The sequence below is a fragment of the Mustela nivalis genome (genome assembly GCF_964662115.1).
Source record: "Mustela nivalis genome assembly, chromosome: 6".
Taxonomy (NCBI): Eukaryota; Metazoa; Chordata; class Mammalia; order Carnivora; family Mustelidae; genus Mustela; species Mustela nivalis.
This window is the reverse complement of record NC_139025.1, coordinates 92,241,473-92,259,012: the sequence shown is the minus strand read 5'-3', so window position 1 is coordinate 92,259,012 and position 17,540 is coordinate 92,241,473. Positions and strand designations below refer to the sequence as shown.

At 42.2% G+C, this 17,540-nt stretch overlaps 1 protein-coding gene across 1 annotated transcript in view; it reads right to left on the bottom strand.

The window, feature by feature from the left end:
- The window catches only part of RYR3 (ryanodine receptor 3), a 502,250-nt gene that overhangs the window by 253,217 nt on the left and 231,493 nt on the right, over positions 1–17,540 (bottom strand). Inside the window, exons 10-12 of the mRNA XM_082736877.1 lie at positions 15,915–16,071; positions 4,641–4,814; positions 857–978 (exon numbers count right to left, since the gene is read on the bottom strand). Of these exons, the coding sequence (XP_082593003.1) occupies positions 857–978; positions 4,641–4,814; positions 15,915–16,071 (453 nt within the window). The remainder of the gene's footprint in view (positions 1–856; positions 979–4,640; positions 4,815–15,914; positions 16,072–17,540) is intronic.

Sequence of the window (17,540 nt, the reverse complement as noted above, 5' to 3'; positions counted from 1 at the left end):
AGGTACACTTTAAGAAACCAGCAAGATAAAAGGACCCTGAGCCTCAGTAGCCCAACCTGGGCTACCTTATATTCTTAGTTAGATGAGAATAAATGTATCTTTAACTGTAACGGCAGCTTAGCCTATATCCTAACTAACACATATTACTTGGATCGCAGTATTCCAACTGGAAAAGTCAAGGTAAACAAAATTGTTCTCATTTCATGCAAATTCACGCACGCAGTTTAAGGCCCCTCGGCATTAGAGCTCTTTTCCTACAAAAGAAGGATGACTTGGAACACTGCACTGTTTACAACAGAATCCATTTCTCCCGGTAATTGGTGAACACAGTCCACAGTGTTCTGCTCTGGCAGCACTGTTTAGGCATTGAGGGGATTATGACCCACGCAGGCACCTCAGTTACTGTTCCCATTTAAGTCCCAGCCACAGGTAGGTAACCCAAGGCTTTCAATGCAAATCCACTTGAATCAAAACCATAGCAACGATTCTGAATGATGGAGAAAGCTTTTCTAAACAGGGCAAAACAGCACAAAGGGTGTGCATCCATTTCTTCCCTCTTCACCTATGAATCCAAAAGGGACCTGCAGTGCTCCAGGCACTCATCACTTAATTTTCGGGAGGAGACCCTGGGTATTCCTGATGGCACCAGTGGGGGCATAAGCATGTGTGGGGCCAAGGGTAAAGCTAGGAGGTCATCTTCTGAGAAAGACTATTTAGTCCCAAGCTCTCTGTGATAAAACTCTTTGCTGATGTTTAATAATTTCCTGAAAACTTGTAGTATCAAAAGGGGATGGGGAGGTGGGATTGGATGGCCCCAGAGTAGAAACTAACAGAAGAAAGGAAGGAGCTTCTGTACCTCACAAACTGGCTGAATAAGGCGGTTGTGTTCCGGATGATGCGAGCAGCCTGCGACTCCTCGCGCTGGCATCTCTGCAGTGTTAACCCGTCGTCCATGTGGCCTTCCTGGTGGAGTATGACCTACCCACAGAGCCAAGGACACCGCATCCGGTTACACGCTACTTCATAGCTGGACAGTCACCATTTCTTGCCAGATTCCCCCCATCCCTTGTATTCCTTCTCCCCAACCAAGTTCCCCCATGCCCCCTTGAAAACGGGCCATTAACGGAGTTATTCTGCCTGCACTCCCCATTACTGACCTATGAATCATTCCTGAGACACAGTGTTTTGATGAAAGTGAAATTTTATGTGCCACTGTGGTATGAGTTACAGTAAATTCCTTAGGCTTAGATGGCCCATTTGAAAAGGTGCAAACATATTTTGTAATAGATTTTTCTCTTGAAATGAACAAAACTTTACCCTTGGAAATGGAAGAAAGTCACTTTGTTCAGAGCCTTTCCTCCAGAGATAAATTGAGCAAGAAAAGCAAGTTAAAGAAAAATGCTCTTCTGGGACTGGGCTTGGGTTCCTCTCCTGAAGGACAGTTCCTGCTGAACGTACAACTGGGGAAGGAACTCTTCTCATGGAGGCTGAGAAGGGCGTTTGAAGGCACAGGCTCTGGTAGTAGCTGATGTGGATTCTAGTCCTACTTTCTTACTTTCTAGCTGTGTGATGTCAAGCAAGTTACTTAACTTCTCTTTGCTTCAAATTCACCACCAAATGGACTTCTAGAGTCATTTTGAGGATTAAATGATCTACACATCAATCACTAACCATGTTTCCCAGAATCTAGGAAGTACTCAGTGAATATTTCTTATAAGGGGCTGTATATTACTGATCTCAAATCATTTATCTAAAAGCTAAATATATGTATTTATTACCAGTGACATCAGGTATAATTTTTGAGCACGGTTACCAGCTTTGAATATGGAGGTCAGTGGGTTTCTTCCTTTGAAAGGGTCAAGTGTATGCATATACCATCTAGGGTGGTTTGAGGCTGGTTCAAGTCAGACTTAAACCCTTGTTGAAGTTCCTGACAAGGTTCCTCTTGAAGTGAGTTAAGGGAAGAGAGACCATTTGTAGGTGCCAGGGTCTGGGGTGGGGTCAATTACATAAAACATGGTTTCAGCAAATATCTTTAGGAAAAGGGGTTCCAGTTTCTCTTGTTCTTAGCTCAAAGAAACTTCTTTTCCTTTCCGTGTAAAGATCTCTGGTTATTTATTCTTCTGAAATTGTGTCCTAACATAATGAGTTCACACATGAAGTAGAACACTGGCTTGCCAAAGTTTATATTCAGTTTTGACAATGACCTTGCACCCCATCTGCATACTGTAGCATAAGGGTTAGCCAAGGATACCCCTAGTACTAGATTCACCAACTGTTTCAGAACAGTTGTGGGCAGTGAGAACTGCCCAGCAACTGTTTAACAAGGGTGCGTTGAGATTTGGCAATGCATTGCTATTAGGTTCGTTCTGGCCCCAGTCCCAGTATTTGGGCCCCTAAAGACCAAAATCCTGACATTTTTGCTTGTTCAGATAACACATTCAAACCAGCCAGCCAAACAGGAAAGTAATGAGAAGTAGGGGGAATGCAGCTGTTAGGACCCTGTTATTATGGGCCCTACTGATCACTGCAGCCCACTTTTTCTCTAGGAGGATTCCCATAATTCAAGAGAAGACAGCAGAAGCCTGGGACAGGAATGGCAAAGAGAGCACTTCCTTTAAAGGGAGTTACCATTAGGTTTTTCACGGTGTCTATTTTCCATTGGTTTTTCTAGGTCCCTGTTTTGTTTTATAAAATGCTTAAAACAGATTTGAACATCCTTTGTATTTTTAGAAATAAACTTAACCTGCTTCTCACAAAATAGAGCAGGGCAGCCCTGTCAGGGGCTGAACATCATGACATCATTTAGAGAGTTTCTGACAGGACCTTCCAGATTCACATGCACATGGCTGCAGTTAAAGGAATATGTAGACTATAGTCCTGGACGAGAAAGGCAGGGACAGGCAGAAGTCAGCAACACAAGGTAGGACTTCTCCTCGTCAACAGGGTCATTTGAGTGTGTCTCCTCCCAAGAGGAGAACCGAGATCCACAAATTCCACCCCTTTAAATGCCATCATTATCTTAGGAGGTATGGAATATTGTGGAGACTCTAGATGGTACCATTGTACTCTACAGAGGATTTAATTTTCTTCTGATGGATGCCAAAAATCCACCCATCTTACCAGCCTATCTTCAAGTTGTCCTTATTTCCAGGGGTAGTTCATACTCCTAGGAGAGAGCCCTTTTGAGATTTAACTGAAAGCCTACTATATTTTCAAGGGCTGTTCGAACTTGAATATAATAAACCCCAATCTTATTATCCCTAGGATTGTCATGCTATTGACATCTCCACTTTGCTCTTCTCCATTAGAGAAGCACTGTGTGCTTTCTGTTTGCTATCCTGGCTTCAAAGCCCACCCCCGGTCAGCTTAAGGGGAAATTGTATATAGAATTTCAGGTTCATGTTTCTACAGTTCCCTCCATTCTAGAACCGTGGCCCCGTAAGTCCCAGAAACCCTGGCCAACCTTATCTCTCACCTGTCTCTCTAGCCCAGTGAAGCTAACACAAGACCCCATTCCTTGGTGCTGTAACTCTGCCAATATGCTGAGCGGCAGGTAGAGACCAAGGTGCGGCTCACTTAGTCAGTGCACTGGCCTTCTGTCTGGGGTCTTTAGTACTTCTGTCCTAGAGACATACCCTGGTTGTTGAAGCCATCAAGTGGTTTTGGTTTTTCTTTCTTTCTTTTTGTTTTTGTATTTTATCCAGTTTTGATAACTCTTTATAGAGGAAGGGAATGGGCTATAGTTTAGTCAGCGTATTTGTTATTTATTTAATTTTCCCTCTCCTCGTGATTTCAGTTTCCCATTTCTGGATACTTTCCTGGGTATGTTTTACTTACACAAAAGCAAGCTATCACCTTATGGTTTGCTCCCATGCTCCTTTCTTACAACAATCTGCATTCTGAACTTTCTATAACCTCCATATTAGGCTGCTAAACCCAAGCTACAGGGTACAATGGCTCCTAGAACCCTCTCCTAGGGTTCCTTGATTACCCAAAACGGTGTTTTGAAAGGGTTTTTCCAAGGGAAATCATGCCCCTGGCATCTATTTTCTGGTTCTTATCAAAAGAAACACTACTACTTTTCTGGCAAAAGGATGTGGTGTGTCTCCAAGCCAGTTTTCCACTGCAACTGGCTGGGATGGGCCACTCAAATCATGTCCATTCCGTGGATGTAGCATCAACACATAATATCTCATCTTTCTGCACTTTGGTTCCTGTGGGCTTGTTATCATGCAATCTGCATTTTCTCTGTAGCAATTCTATTTAGAATCTATATTATGAAAACCACACAGTAACTCAATTATCCACTTAAAGGAAGAGAGCAATGGTGTGAATAATCCCCAAACAGCATACCACTAAGAGTTATTATTTCAGGTTTTCGAGTGCACTGAACAAATTCTATCCCCTCCTCAGATTTGCCATGTATTTAACTTTTTCTTTTCTTTTCTTTTGCACTGAAAATGGGGTCAAAATAACCAAATGAAAGAGTAAAACCTGTCACAAGAAAACTCTTCAGAATAGCAAAAATAGTAAGAAGTGAACATACATCATGTTTGTCTTATTCTCATAATCACTTTTCTTGCTTAGCTGCTCCTACTTCGGGGTAAAACAATTCCAGACAGCCTCTCTGACCCCACCTTTCTTTTCAGAGGTCCAAGGCGGGAGGTCTTGGCATCTTGTGCTTTGTAGGTCACCCACAGACCACTGGCTATATGCTGCACAAAGCAGACAGAATCTCCATACTTGATTTCTGGAACGCCCATGCCTTCTATATCTCGCTTGTGACTGGAATCCAATTTCTCCTTGATTTCCTATTTCACAGAAAATGAAACAAACATGGGCACATCTGATTAAATAGAAATGCAATATAGAGAACAAATCACCTGTGCAGAATTTGTAAGCCCCGGAACCCATTACCCAAATCTTCATGATGTGCCTGTCCAAGCCAGGATTTCAGAAAGACTTGCTTCCCTTATCTGCCATTAACTGTAAAAATCAATGGATTCCAAGTTTCAGCCACTTTAGTAATTACTTACATCTATGGGAGAAGGAGGCAGTTGGTAGGGTCTCTTTTTGGTTCTGATCGTATATAGTTCTCTGTCACCTTTTCTAGTTTTCTCATCCTGACTCAGCCCCCTTAATAATCATCAACACTTTAGTGGCCAATTAACTTATTTTCAGCAAGTTGTATCTTCTGTAATTTTAACGGTTATCTGATAGAAACTCCCTGACTGGAGGCGTTAAGTGTATCTGTTAACAATACATAAATGTCTTTCATAGGAATCAGCAGAAAGAGCAGACCCGTGGATCAGGTAGGGGCCATAGTGTGGGAAGCGAAACCCAATCATTGGAGTCTCTGTCTCTCATGGCCTCCTTGCCTGTGTGTTGCAGTCAATGGCTCTCATTCTTCAGTTGCTACTGTTTCACTACAGCTTTTCTCCAGGATGGAAAAAGGAGTGGCTGCGCATCTGGGGTGTCTGGGGACACTCTGATGTACCTGGGATGGAGTGAGCTGGAAGGCCGACCCAGGGCGCACAGTAACTCTGTCCTTTTCTCATCGATCAGGGCCTCTGAAAGGTTTGACTCTACTTCCATTCCTTCTCTACATCTCGCATTAAATTTCTCACTTGTAAAAGCCATTAGCTGGACAGCATTTTCAATTTTTTTCAGCATAAAAAAATGCAGGATGCTGTTCCCTCTGCTTGTGATCACGTGACTCTCCCTCCCGATGATGCAACAGCAGCAGCACACCTCCTGAACTCTTACTGTGTGCGAGGCAGTGTTCTTTTTTTTTTTAATTAATTATTTTTTTAATAAACATATAATGTATTTTTATCCCCAGGGGTACACGTCTATGAATCACCAGGTTTACACATTTCACAGCACTCATCATAGCACATACCCTCCCCAATGTCCATATCCCCACCACCCCCTCCCATCCCCCCTCCCATCCCCCCTCCCCCTAGCAACCCTCAGTCTGTTTTTTGAGATTGAGTCTTTTACGGTTTATTTCCCTCCCAATCCCATCTTCTTTCATTTTTTCTTTTCCTACAAAAATATGGGACGCTTCACAAATTTGCGTGTCATCCTTGCGCAGGGGCCATGCTAATCATCTTGTATTGTTCCAATTTTAGTATATGTGCTGCCAAAGCGAGCACACAAGGCAGTGTTCTAAGTTTCTTACATTGGTTGACTCTTCACAACAGCTTTGGGTGCAACAGCAAATATGACCCCAGTTTTTCAGAGAAGAAAATGAAGACACAGAGGGATGGGCAATTTACCCGAGGTCCCTTCAAGAAGTCATCAAAGAGCTAAGACTTCAACCAGGAAGTCCAGCTCCAGAGACTGTTCTTTCCCCTCCTCTGAACTCCTACTCACCCTTCAATACCCTATTCAAATGCTGCCTTCCCTGTGAGGGCCGAGTAGTCTCTCCCACTGGACTTCCCCCAGCACGCTCTCATTCCTTCATTGAGCACTTAGCACATCATAGTGTAAATGGGCTTGTTTATAGGACTCTTTCCCTGTGCCAGACTAAAAAAGATAATCAAGGGCATGGGCCAGACTTCAATTAATTTTGGATTCCTGATACAGAGAATCAGGTGCCTTTCAATTACTTAATAAACATATATATTTGGCTAAGCTATTTTTTTCTTTAAAATGCTTTTTTTTTTCCATTTCATTTCTGATTTCCTTCAAACCTTCAAAACAGCAAAATTAATTGTTTTGTGTACATTTATAGGATCCTCTTGGGCAATGTTAATACTTCACAAGAAAATTCTTATTTTTTTTTTAATTTTTTTTAATTTTAAAGATTTTATTTATTTATTTGACACACAGAGAAATCACAAGTAGTCAGAGAGGCAGGCAGAGAGAGAGAGGGAAGCAGGCTTTCCGATGAGCAGAGAGCCCGATGCGGGACTCGATCCCAGGACCCCGAGATCATGACCTGAGCTGAAGGCAGAGGCTTAACCCACTGAGCCACCCAGGCACCCAAGAAAATTCTTATTTTAAATGTATGTTGAAACATAGGCTGGATTTTTAAATATGACATTTCTCAAAATGAATATTTCTAAAAGAAACTTATCTTTGGTTTTATTACAAAAGCCAATGGAAAACAGAATTTGATCTACTAGAACTTCTTTGTAGGTGGGTGGTCAAGACTGCATTGATTTCACAGGATGATGGATACTTGATTTTCATTCCAAAATACCCGTCCTGAACATACTTAGGCCAGTAATAGGAATTAAAATGTGCCAAAGTTCTTCTCTCCAGCCTGTTCTTTAAACCACAGACAATGCAGCAAAAGATACATACTGCAACTGTTAAATATGAATAATTACACTGATTGCCAAGTGCTCAGTTAAAATAGTGCATGCTCACAAACTATCAATGACTACACTCCATTTATTTTCCCAATTTTGTTTATTTAAATATGACTTGGCCAGAAGAAGAGAAATGCTAGGATGTATTTTTCTTGAGCCTGAAATCAATGAATCATGACTGTTTATAGAATGGGGTATCTCTCAGTGTCTTTGCTTTTACAAAACAGTATGCACTCCCAAAACTCTCTGATGGTTACTGCAGTAGCCACTTCCAATTTCAAAGAATAGGAGCAACAGCAAAAGAAACTAAGATATGGAAACAAACCAATACTAAAGCCTACTCAACCTGAACCTAAATACCACCATGGATACACTAAGCAAACGAGAGTGGTCCATGATAAAGAAGCCAGATTCGGCTGATGGCAGGTTGGTGACCTTGACTTCTGAGCACTAATGGTCCCCTCTGTGTTCACTCAAATATGACCCCATAAGCACTTATTCTATTGCTAGAAATGGACTGTTTCTAAATGGTAGGGCTAATCCAATTACTCCCTTCCATTAACTCCCCAATTCCTAGAAGATACAATTTTCATTTCTGAAGTTCATATATACAATATGCTTTAACCAAATTGGACTATATTTCTTTGATATATCAAGGTTCCCTTCCTCTGGGCCTTTACCCACACTACGCTTTCTGCATGGAAATCCCCTATTTCATCTTTGCATCTTTACATGTCATCCAGCAAGCCTTTCCCAGATCCACCTTTGCATTTCCCCTGATCTTGTGGCACTTTCCTTCTCTCTCAAGCTCTTTACCATCTTCTGGGATAGGAATCGCTTGCTGGCATGGTTCCTGTCCCCTACCAGATTGAAAACTCTCCAAGGACAAAACTTGGATTTGCTTGTCTTTGCTTAAAATAGGTTGTAAATAACCTGCTTTTGTTTTTTTTTTTTTTTTTTGTTCTGTGGGTATCAATTTTTTTTTTTTTAATCTCCATCAACCTTCCCTATGTTAGATGATTAGTGGATTCTAAGGGGGAATAGGATTCTTGGTGTTGAAGTGTAATCATCATCTCCTGTCTCCACAGAGAATTTATGAAATGGTCATGACCATATCACAAGCATCAAATAAATATCTGGTTTAGATGATTAAGTTTCTGCTCTCCAGAGTGATTTAAGATTTCTAGGAGGACAAGGAAGGGAACTGCAACTAGGGTTTGTCTAGTGCCTACTCAGAGCAAAGTATTTTGCTTAATACTCTACAATGACAATACCATCAGTGAATTTACCAGAGACCTACAAAGTGCTATATATTATGCATGATACTTTAAGAATATTTTCTCTCAACCTTTTAATGGTCCTTCTGTCTTCAGTTCTCTTACTCTATAGATAACAAAAGTGAGGTTTGCAGAATTTGAGTAATTTGCTCAAAGTCCTGTAGCTAAGTAATGGAACAGAATCCAAAATCAAGTAGAATTCCAAATCCCATTTGTCATTTGAACATAGTTTTCTGGATGTTTTTCATTAGCACAGTTGAGGATTAATTATATTAGTGTTTCAGTTGTTTTAAGGCTATTACAAAGAAGAAAAGGCCAAAAGTTTGAAAATGTATGCAGTTATTTTACTAAACAATGGCTCTGGGCTCATAGAAACGTTAGGGTCATACATACAAACCAATAATGACAGCAAGGTGACATGATCTATCTTCAAGGGGCAACTGGAGTTTGGGAGAGAGACGACCTTATTGTGCTTGAAAGTTGGGGATGATTTTTACAAGACAGACACCTGAGATGAGCTTGGCTAGGAGTAAGAAGTGAGAAAGGAAAGAAGGAAGGTGACTTGGTTTTGGTAAGACAGGTGTTTTGTGGCAAGGAGTGTGGTTGATGCCCAGGAAGGGATTTGAACAACAAGGACTCTAAACTTTGTACAAGTTTCTCCAACTCACAATGTTAACAGACTTTGTCTGGGAAAAGAGGACTTTGGATGAGTTCAGTTCTTTATCTTCTTCCAGGAGTCAAAGGGAACATTAGGGCTTAAAGAATATGGATTGTTAGGAGTCCTATAATAAAAAACAAAATAACAAGAAAATAAAGCCTGCTGAACTCTGCATAATGCAGCAAGTGCAGCCAAACAGCTTTAAAAAAATTCATAAAATTATTGTTTGGTATACCTCTTGGGAAAAGCTAGTGTTGGCAATGGAAAGCCATAGAGAATTTTAAGTAGAGGGTTAACACAGGGCTGTGTCTTAGAATAATTGTTCCAGCAGCAGTGTGAATTACAGATTGAAAAGAAACAAGGCCAGAGACAGGTGATTTTTAAGCTATGACATCAGTACCTAGGGTATCTGGAATGGAGAAGCGCCTAATTCATGTTTATTAATTAGAGTGAAATTTGTTACTTGACACATTGAAACTGCCTGTGTCCACAGAGGACAGCAAGGTACCTTTCCAACAGACTGTAAGCACCCAAAAATGTTTCAGGGGTAAATGTTCATGGGAAGATGAGAACCATTCATGGATACTGGGGTAGGCCATCAAGAAAGGCCTGGTTAGCCCGTCCCTTCCTAGAGAAACCTTCCTGTCTCTGGAGAAACCTTGAGAAACAGACTTTAGGTTCACTTCCCCACAAATATAGTCCTTTCCCAAATTTCTAATCTAGAATAGGAGGTCTTAGAATGGCTTTAAAGAAGTCATGCACTGCAAGACATTGCTAGGATCCTGGCTGAATGGGAGGCCAAGGAAAACCCTCTGCTGTTTACTGTGTGTTGGGAGACCAGACTCATCTACATGAAGGAAGGTGTACTTCTCCAGTGGCCTCTTCTTTCCATCTTTCTCCTTTATTTCCTACATCATCAGCGTGAGGTAGACAGCGCTACTGCCATTTCATGGATAAGGGGACACACTCCCAGGTCATCTTCCTGTCTCACTGAATCCTCACAACCACCATTCCAGACATACTTCTTCACCCCCATTTTTTGGAACGAAAAAAAAAAAAAAAAGAGAGAGAGAGAGAGAGACATTAAGGCTGACCAGCAAATGGGGAGCCAGGATTCTCACTCAGGTTTTCTCTACTTCAAAGCTCTTGGTTTTCCTTGTCTTCTCTATCTGATCCACTTTGAACAATAAAGACTTGAGAATCATTGATTTAAATTTGAAAAATACTGTGTAGACTGTCAGAATGGCTAAAATTAACAACACAGGAAACAACAGGTGTTGGTGAAGATGCAGAGAAAGAGGAATCCTCTTGCACGGTTGGGGGTATGCAAGCTGGTACAACCACCATGGAGAATAGTATGGAGGTTCCTCAGAAAGTTAAAAATAGAGTTACCCTATGACTTGGCAATTGCACTAGTAGGTATTTACCCAAAGGATACAAAAATACAGATTTGAAGGGGCACATGCACCCCAATGTTTATAGCAGAAATGTCTACAGTCGCCAAACTATAGAAAGAGCCCAAGTGTCCATCAACAAATGGACATATTATGGGATATTATTCAGCCACCAAAAAGAATGAAATCTTGCCATTTGCAGCAATATGGATGGAGCCAGAGGGCATCATGCTGAGTGAAATAAGTCAGTCAGAGAAAGACAAATACTGTATGATTTCACTCACATGTGGCATTTAGGAACCAAAACAGATGAATGTGTGGGAAGGGCAGGAAAAAAAAAGAGGGGGGCAGGCAAACCTTAAAGGCTCTTAACAGTAGAGAAAAAACTAAGGGCTGATGGAAGGAGGTGTGTGGGGAATGGGCTAGATGGCTGATGGATGTAAGGAGACACTTGTGATGAGCACTGAGTGTTATTTGTAAGTGACGAATTACTAAAGTCTACTCCTGAGCCCAATATTACACTGTATGTTAACTAACTAGATTTGAAGTAAAAATTTGGAAGATGAAACAATGAAGAATATTATATAAAGTTTATTTGAAATGAAATAAAACTGTTGTCTCTAAATGCTTGAATCTCATGGTAGATATTTTGTCCTCTTCTTTCCCCCTCTTTCCTCTGTATCTTTCTACAACTGAGAACTCTGTGAGGAAGTGGAGCAGGCCAGGGGGCTGGCACAAACAGAGCCCATGTTTTCCTAAGGGATGGCCCATGAGCCCAGCTGCCATCTTGATTCTGGCTGCCAGGAGCTGCTAAGGTTAAAGGGCACGTGAGGCCAGTCTAAGGAGATGCTTTCCATGCACAGCAGAGAGAGCAGTGCACAGCTTTTAAAAGGCAGGGAAGTAGGGTTTGACCAAGTGCTTAGCACATACTAGATATGATAATTGTTGACTCAACTGAATGTAATGTTTTTACACACTGAGGAAAAATTTTCTCTCATTGCGAACAATGATAGCTCTACATCCTACTGCAATAAAATAAGCAAACCTTGAGATTCTATCTAGACCATTCAAGACTTATGGTATAGTCATGAGAAACAGCTATAAAATAAATGGCTACATGAGATAAGCCTTGATTTAACATCACTAATTCACTCTTCCCTGAAAGGAATTCAACACCGGGAGCTGATAGGGAGACAAGACATCTAAACAGATAATATTTACTCTGGCATAACAATACTAAATCACATTATCTGACAATCCTCAGGGAATGGCCTTGCAATGTCAAGACACTGAGAAAATGATTTGAAATCAAGTTCATAGAAATCTAACTTTGATGTCCAAAATAATAAATCTGTCTCCTTGAATGCTGATAGGCAGCTAAGTATTAGGATCCGAAATGATTACACAGGATGATAGGATACTTCTATGAAGATGATGGGGGTTAAAATTAAGTGGATTTGAGGCTATTTTAATGTATGATCACACTCCTACATCCCTTAAGCAACTCCCACACTTACCACCCTCCACACATTATACCAGGTGCCGGGGTACCAAAAGGGGGGCATGTGTGGTCCTTGTCATCTAGGGTCTCCAGGTCCAGTGAGCGATGGCTGTTACAGAAGCATGGACAGGACTCTGCCGGAGGCCCATGCAAGAGCCCTCCTCCTGTAAAGGGCATCAGACACTAGTCGGGAAGGATGAGCCAGAGTTTGTGAGTGGAGGTGTGTAGGAGGGGTAAAAGGCATTCTAGGCACAGGTTTAGCAATGCGAAAAAAGAATATGCTCAAGGGCTGATAAATATTTAGTAAACCGGAGCTCAAGGCAACCGTGAGCAAGTGACACAGAGAGGGTGGAAGGGCAGGCTGAGGTCGGATTTAAACTTTTATGGCAGATTTCAAATGAGGGGCGACCAGATTAAGAGCTGTGCTCAAAGTCTCACAGAGAGCAGATGGGAGTCAAGGCCAGATCTAGGTGACTGGGAAGCCACGACGCTCTAACGAATACCACTTTCAGATTAAAAGGATAAGGTGTGATGCTGTAGTTCAGAGGCAACAAGGCATCCCAGACCTCCAGTTTGTTTTGGATGACTCTGCTGAAGGAAAGGAATAAAAACTGGCCCAGATCACTCCCTGCTCATTATTCCACATGCTTCTGTAATTGCTCAAAGACCTTGGTTTCATATGAGTCAGCCCAGGCCCACAACTGCCACAGGGGTGAGTTCTGACCCCCTTTCATGAAGGCTTAGTCACATCCCTGTCCAATCCATGTGTACAAGATTCACACAGGGTACCTGCTGCTTCCTCGTAAGGGCAGACTGTCACAGACTGATGCAGCCAGATAGGAACACGGAGTGGGAAGCCCATTAGTGCCAGATGACCCACATCCCAGCTAACCCAGTGCTGTCCTGAATATATGAGCCCTAAGAGTGTCCCTCCATCATATAGAGAGAATAAGATGAATACCATCCCCCCACCAGCACCAATCACAAAGGCACAAAAGACACACTATCTCCACCTCTCAGCCTCCCCACAGAGTTCCCCCAACCCCTGCACTGCCACCTGGATTCTGAAATGGTACTGCTGACTGCTCTCTGCCATCTGCTCCATCCCATAACACCTGTAACAGATGAGAGCTGGCCAGATGACTCGACACCCTCCTGCTGTGGAAAAGCAGAGCCAAGAATCTCCTTCTGCTGGGGAACCTCACTACTCCCCGGTGAGGGCAGGCACACTGGAGTGTGCATTTATGGAGGAGAGCCTGCCCCTAGCAAGGTAAACATACATTTACTAGGGAGGAATCTGGAGTCCCAGAGCTCTCAAGGAATTTCTATCGTGATTCTCCCAAGAGCTCTTTGAGCTGTGTGTGGCAGAGCAATGCGTTCTCCATACATTCTTGCTTTCAGTGTAGCTTCACGTTCTAAGATGCCAGATGCTCTGCCCACACAATGTCCTAGGGAAGCCCCAGTTTCCTGCGGGAAACACAGCCATCTCTTGGCCTGCCATAGAGCCTAGGTCATTTTAATATCAGTTCCTTCCACACTGAAATGAACACAGCTGGGCTGAATACTGCGGCCCTGGGAGTTATGTCAAACCTCTGACGTAGTGATTCTAGTGAAATGTAACATCATTGCCAAGTGCAGAGGACAATGTGCCTCATGGGTGACTTTTACATCCAGCTCTGCTATGTTGGCTGTCCCATGGTACCTCGATGACTTTCAGCGATCGGCTGCTTGCCTCCATGTGCACGGTGAGGAAGGAACTTGGGGAGATAAGCAATGGGCCTTTGGAGGGTAAGTGTGCTCACAGGCCAGAAGCGGTGCCAAGTGGAAGTACTCTCCATGGTGCTCTGAGTTTTTCTGGCTTTCCCCAGAGACCATAAGCACTAAGCCATCCTCCACAAGGCTGAGCCAAGAAAAGAATGGAATGCAAGATTCCCTTTGGAAAACAGGATCCTGCCAGCTGCCTGGTAGGCCACCTGAGTGCCTGCTGTGGCCTACCTTTGTGAACTAGGAAAGCCCCTTTGTGAACTAGGAAAGACTGCAAGGTCACAGATCCATCCCAGGGCAGCAGATCCAGAGTGGGCTGTAGGGAGCACTCAAAGAAAGAAAAAGCCAAGCTGGCATTCTTAGAAAGGCATTTACTTGGTCATTAGCCATAAGAAATAATTTCTTTTCTTTTCTTTTCTTTTTTTTCTTATCTCTTTTTACCCTTCCACACTTGCTATCACCCCCAGCACCCTATGTCCAGGTTCTCTTTTAGGGAAGAATGTGATCTTGCTTGTCTCTGTTCTTCGGACTTTTTTGTTACTTTGTTTCACTGATTTTTTTCCCACATAACACTGCAGTAAACCACTTCATGGAGGCCAAAATGTTTTACTCCACAGATACATGTTTGTATTTAAAAATCTTTCTTTTTTCTGGGAATCTTAAAAAACAAAAGTGAAGGAGATGTGCTCAAAAAACCAGAATGAAGTCAAGGAGTCAGTATACCTTTTAAAGAAAAGCAGATGAGAGGTGATGTTTGAAAAGAATTTAGGGTAGGAAGTTCATATATTTTAATGTCTGAAATATAGGTGTGGAAATATAGGTGTGGAAATTGCTCAACTCTGATATGTAGTCATCCAGGGGGGGAGGACTTATATGCCAGATATTCTCTGCCAGGAAAAACTCTGGGACCATAAAAAGAAGGAAAAGAAAGGAATCTGAGCTCCCTGCTTCAAAAAAGGGCAATACTGGAAGACTGTCCGCCCCACAGAAAATTCAGCCGCCAGCTCCACACCGAGGCCCACATGAATGGAATCATCAATAACCCTTGCCTGAAATCATGTTGAGAACACAAAGAAAGATCTATTTCTGGAAAAGAGCAAAGAAGAATGAAACTAGAGATGAAGCCCCCAAAGGAGATGTCGAACTGTCCTGTTAGGAGGCAGAGACTCCCCGATAACTAGGCCTGCATCTGCGCACAGACTTTTCTATGCTTGGGTGATCTTTCCAGAACAATCATAAAGTGACAGAGCATCCGACCCTGTCAGAAGTCAGCTCAGCATGCAATGCGGACCATTCAACTCTATCCGGCTCAGAGGGCTGCAGAGTTAAAGCCTGACTGGATGTTAAAGGTAGGAGACTTTAAGAAACCGCTGTCTCTATACACATCAAAAGGTAAAGCTACTTGTTTATGATTAACCTATCTAGCCCACGGTCTGCTCTGAATGACGGCTGGAGATGGATGGGTGAGAGCTAAGGGAAATGGAAGGAAGAGACCAGTAGGGAGTGGAGAGTAAGGTATTAGTGACTTTGTATAATACAAATCACTAGAGGATGACATGTTCAGAATGATGTTTTCTCTGCATCTTTCTGAAAGAAATTGCTTGCTTGATTTAAACCCATGTAGCACTGAAACTCATGCCTCTATGTTATCATTGTTTTATAGGACTGAAGCATAGGCTTTAAGGTATTAAGAGCTATGCAGAATATATTAAGCAACAGCATCATCTTTCATTAATCTCTACACAACCCATTTCTGTGATCCTTGTACTTTCTGGGGCCTTCCACTCTTCTTTGAAGTCTCTCTTAAGATTTAAGCTCTCCTCCAAGGTCCGCATTTCCCTATAAACGTGATTGAAAAGATAGAAGAATAAAGTGTTTATCATAAATCTAGTTTCCAATCCCATCTTGTTCCAGTCCACGCATCACAGTTCTGCCTGGAGGGTTCAGAGATTTCACTTCTGAAATGAGGTCAAATTTCACTTCCTCACACCTTACCTTGGAAGCCCGGAAAGAGAAGGCGGTGGACTTGGTGTCTGACTTCGTCCGGTCCTGCAGTAGAAGGCCTTGGTCCTCCGTCAGGGCCAGGTAGTGGCCTGTGGTGATATGCCGGAGCCGGAAAGCCTGGCCCCATCGGATGTTACTGCCACTCCAACTGTGCAGAGAAAACAGCGGGAAACTCAGTCTATTTCAATGTCTGTCCTGGGCTTTCTTCCACATGCTAGCAGAATTCTAACCCCTCTGCGGTTTATCCTCTTAAGGGCCAAAGGCATAGTCTCCTGGCTTGCTCTCGGATTTCAGGTGTCCTAACAACTTCTCTTGGGGCCTCTCAACACCAACAAGGAGGCGCCTTTGTGCGCTGTGGGTGGAAATGCAAACTGGTGTAGCCACTGTGGAAAACAGTGTGGAGGTTCTTCAGAAGATTAAAAAGAATTACCACTTGATCCAGTAATTCCACTTCTGGGTATTTACCCAAAGAATATGACAACACTAATTCAAAGAGATAAATGCACCCCTATGTTTACTGCAGCATTATGTATAAGAGCCAAGATATGCAAGCAACCCGAGTCTCCAACCATAGATGAATGGATTAAAAAGCTATGGTGCGTGTGTGTGCGCACAGGCACATACATGTACACAACAGACTAGTATTTAGCTATCAGAAAAGAACGAGCTCTTGTCATGGATGGATCCAGAGAATATAATGTTAAGTGAAATAAGTCACTCAGAGAAAGACAAATACCTTATGATTTTCCCCACATGTGAAATTTAAGAAAACAACTGAACAACAACAAAAAAAGATGAAAATAGACTCAAATATAGAGAACAAACTGGTGGCTGGTAGAGCGAGTTGGATGGGAGGAAGGGTAAAATGAAGGGGATTATGTTACATTTATCTAAATGAACACTGAGTAAAGGTATAGAAGTCTTGAATCATATTGTACACCTGAAATTAATATAACACTGTGTGTTAATTATACTTCAATAAAAATAAAAAGGGGGAAAAAAGGAACTCCAACAAGGAGGATGATCCTGGGACAAGTCAAAGATTTAATGTAATGGCAAGTCCCAAGCATCCAATTTTTCCTTCACTCCACTTTAGTTTCCTGATATGAAACAAATAAGCAAACACACAAAAAGAATGCCTGCTAAGGGAAACTTATTTCTGGAAAAGCAAAGCCATCCCTAACATACTATCTCAACTCAAACATTTTGCTACCACAAAGAATGCTATCTTCAAGAGCAATGGTAAAAATATTCATGCAACTTACACTCACCAGGAAGAGGCAGATAATAAAGAAGTGAGCGTGTGCGCACATGTGTGTATGTGTGTGTGTATGTATGAGAGGGTGATCCATTCTGTGGAAAAAAAGTGAAGCAAGATAAGGTGATTTAGATAAGGGAGACTTCCCATTGAGTGGCAACCTTTCAGTGGTGCTACATCAAACTGTTGGCATTCAACAGATGTTATCTAGAGGAGAAATTATCCACTGAATAACTGAAACTCATTCTCTTTTGAGTTAGAATAAAATCTTTAAGTTAGAATAAAATCTCATGGTTAGGCCTCTGGGGAAATGAACAACCATAACTGGAACTATACATACATACGTATTTTGACTTTTT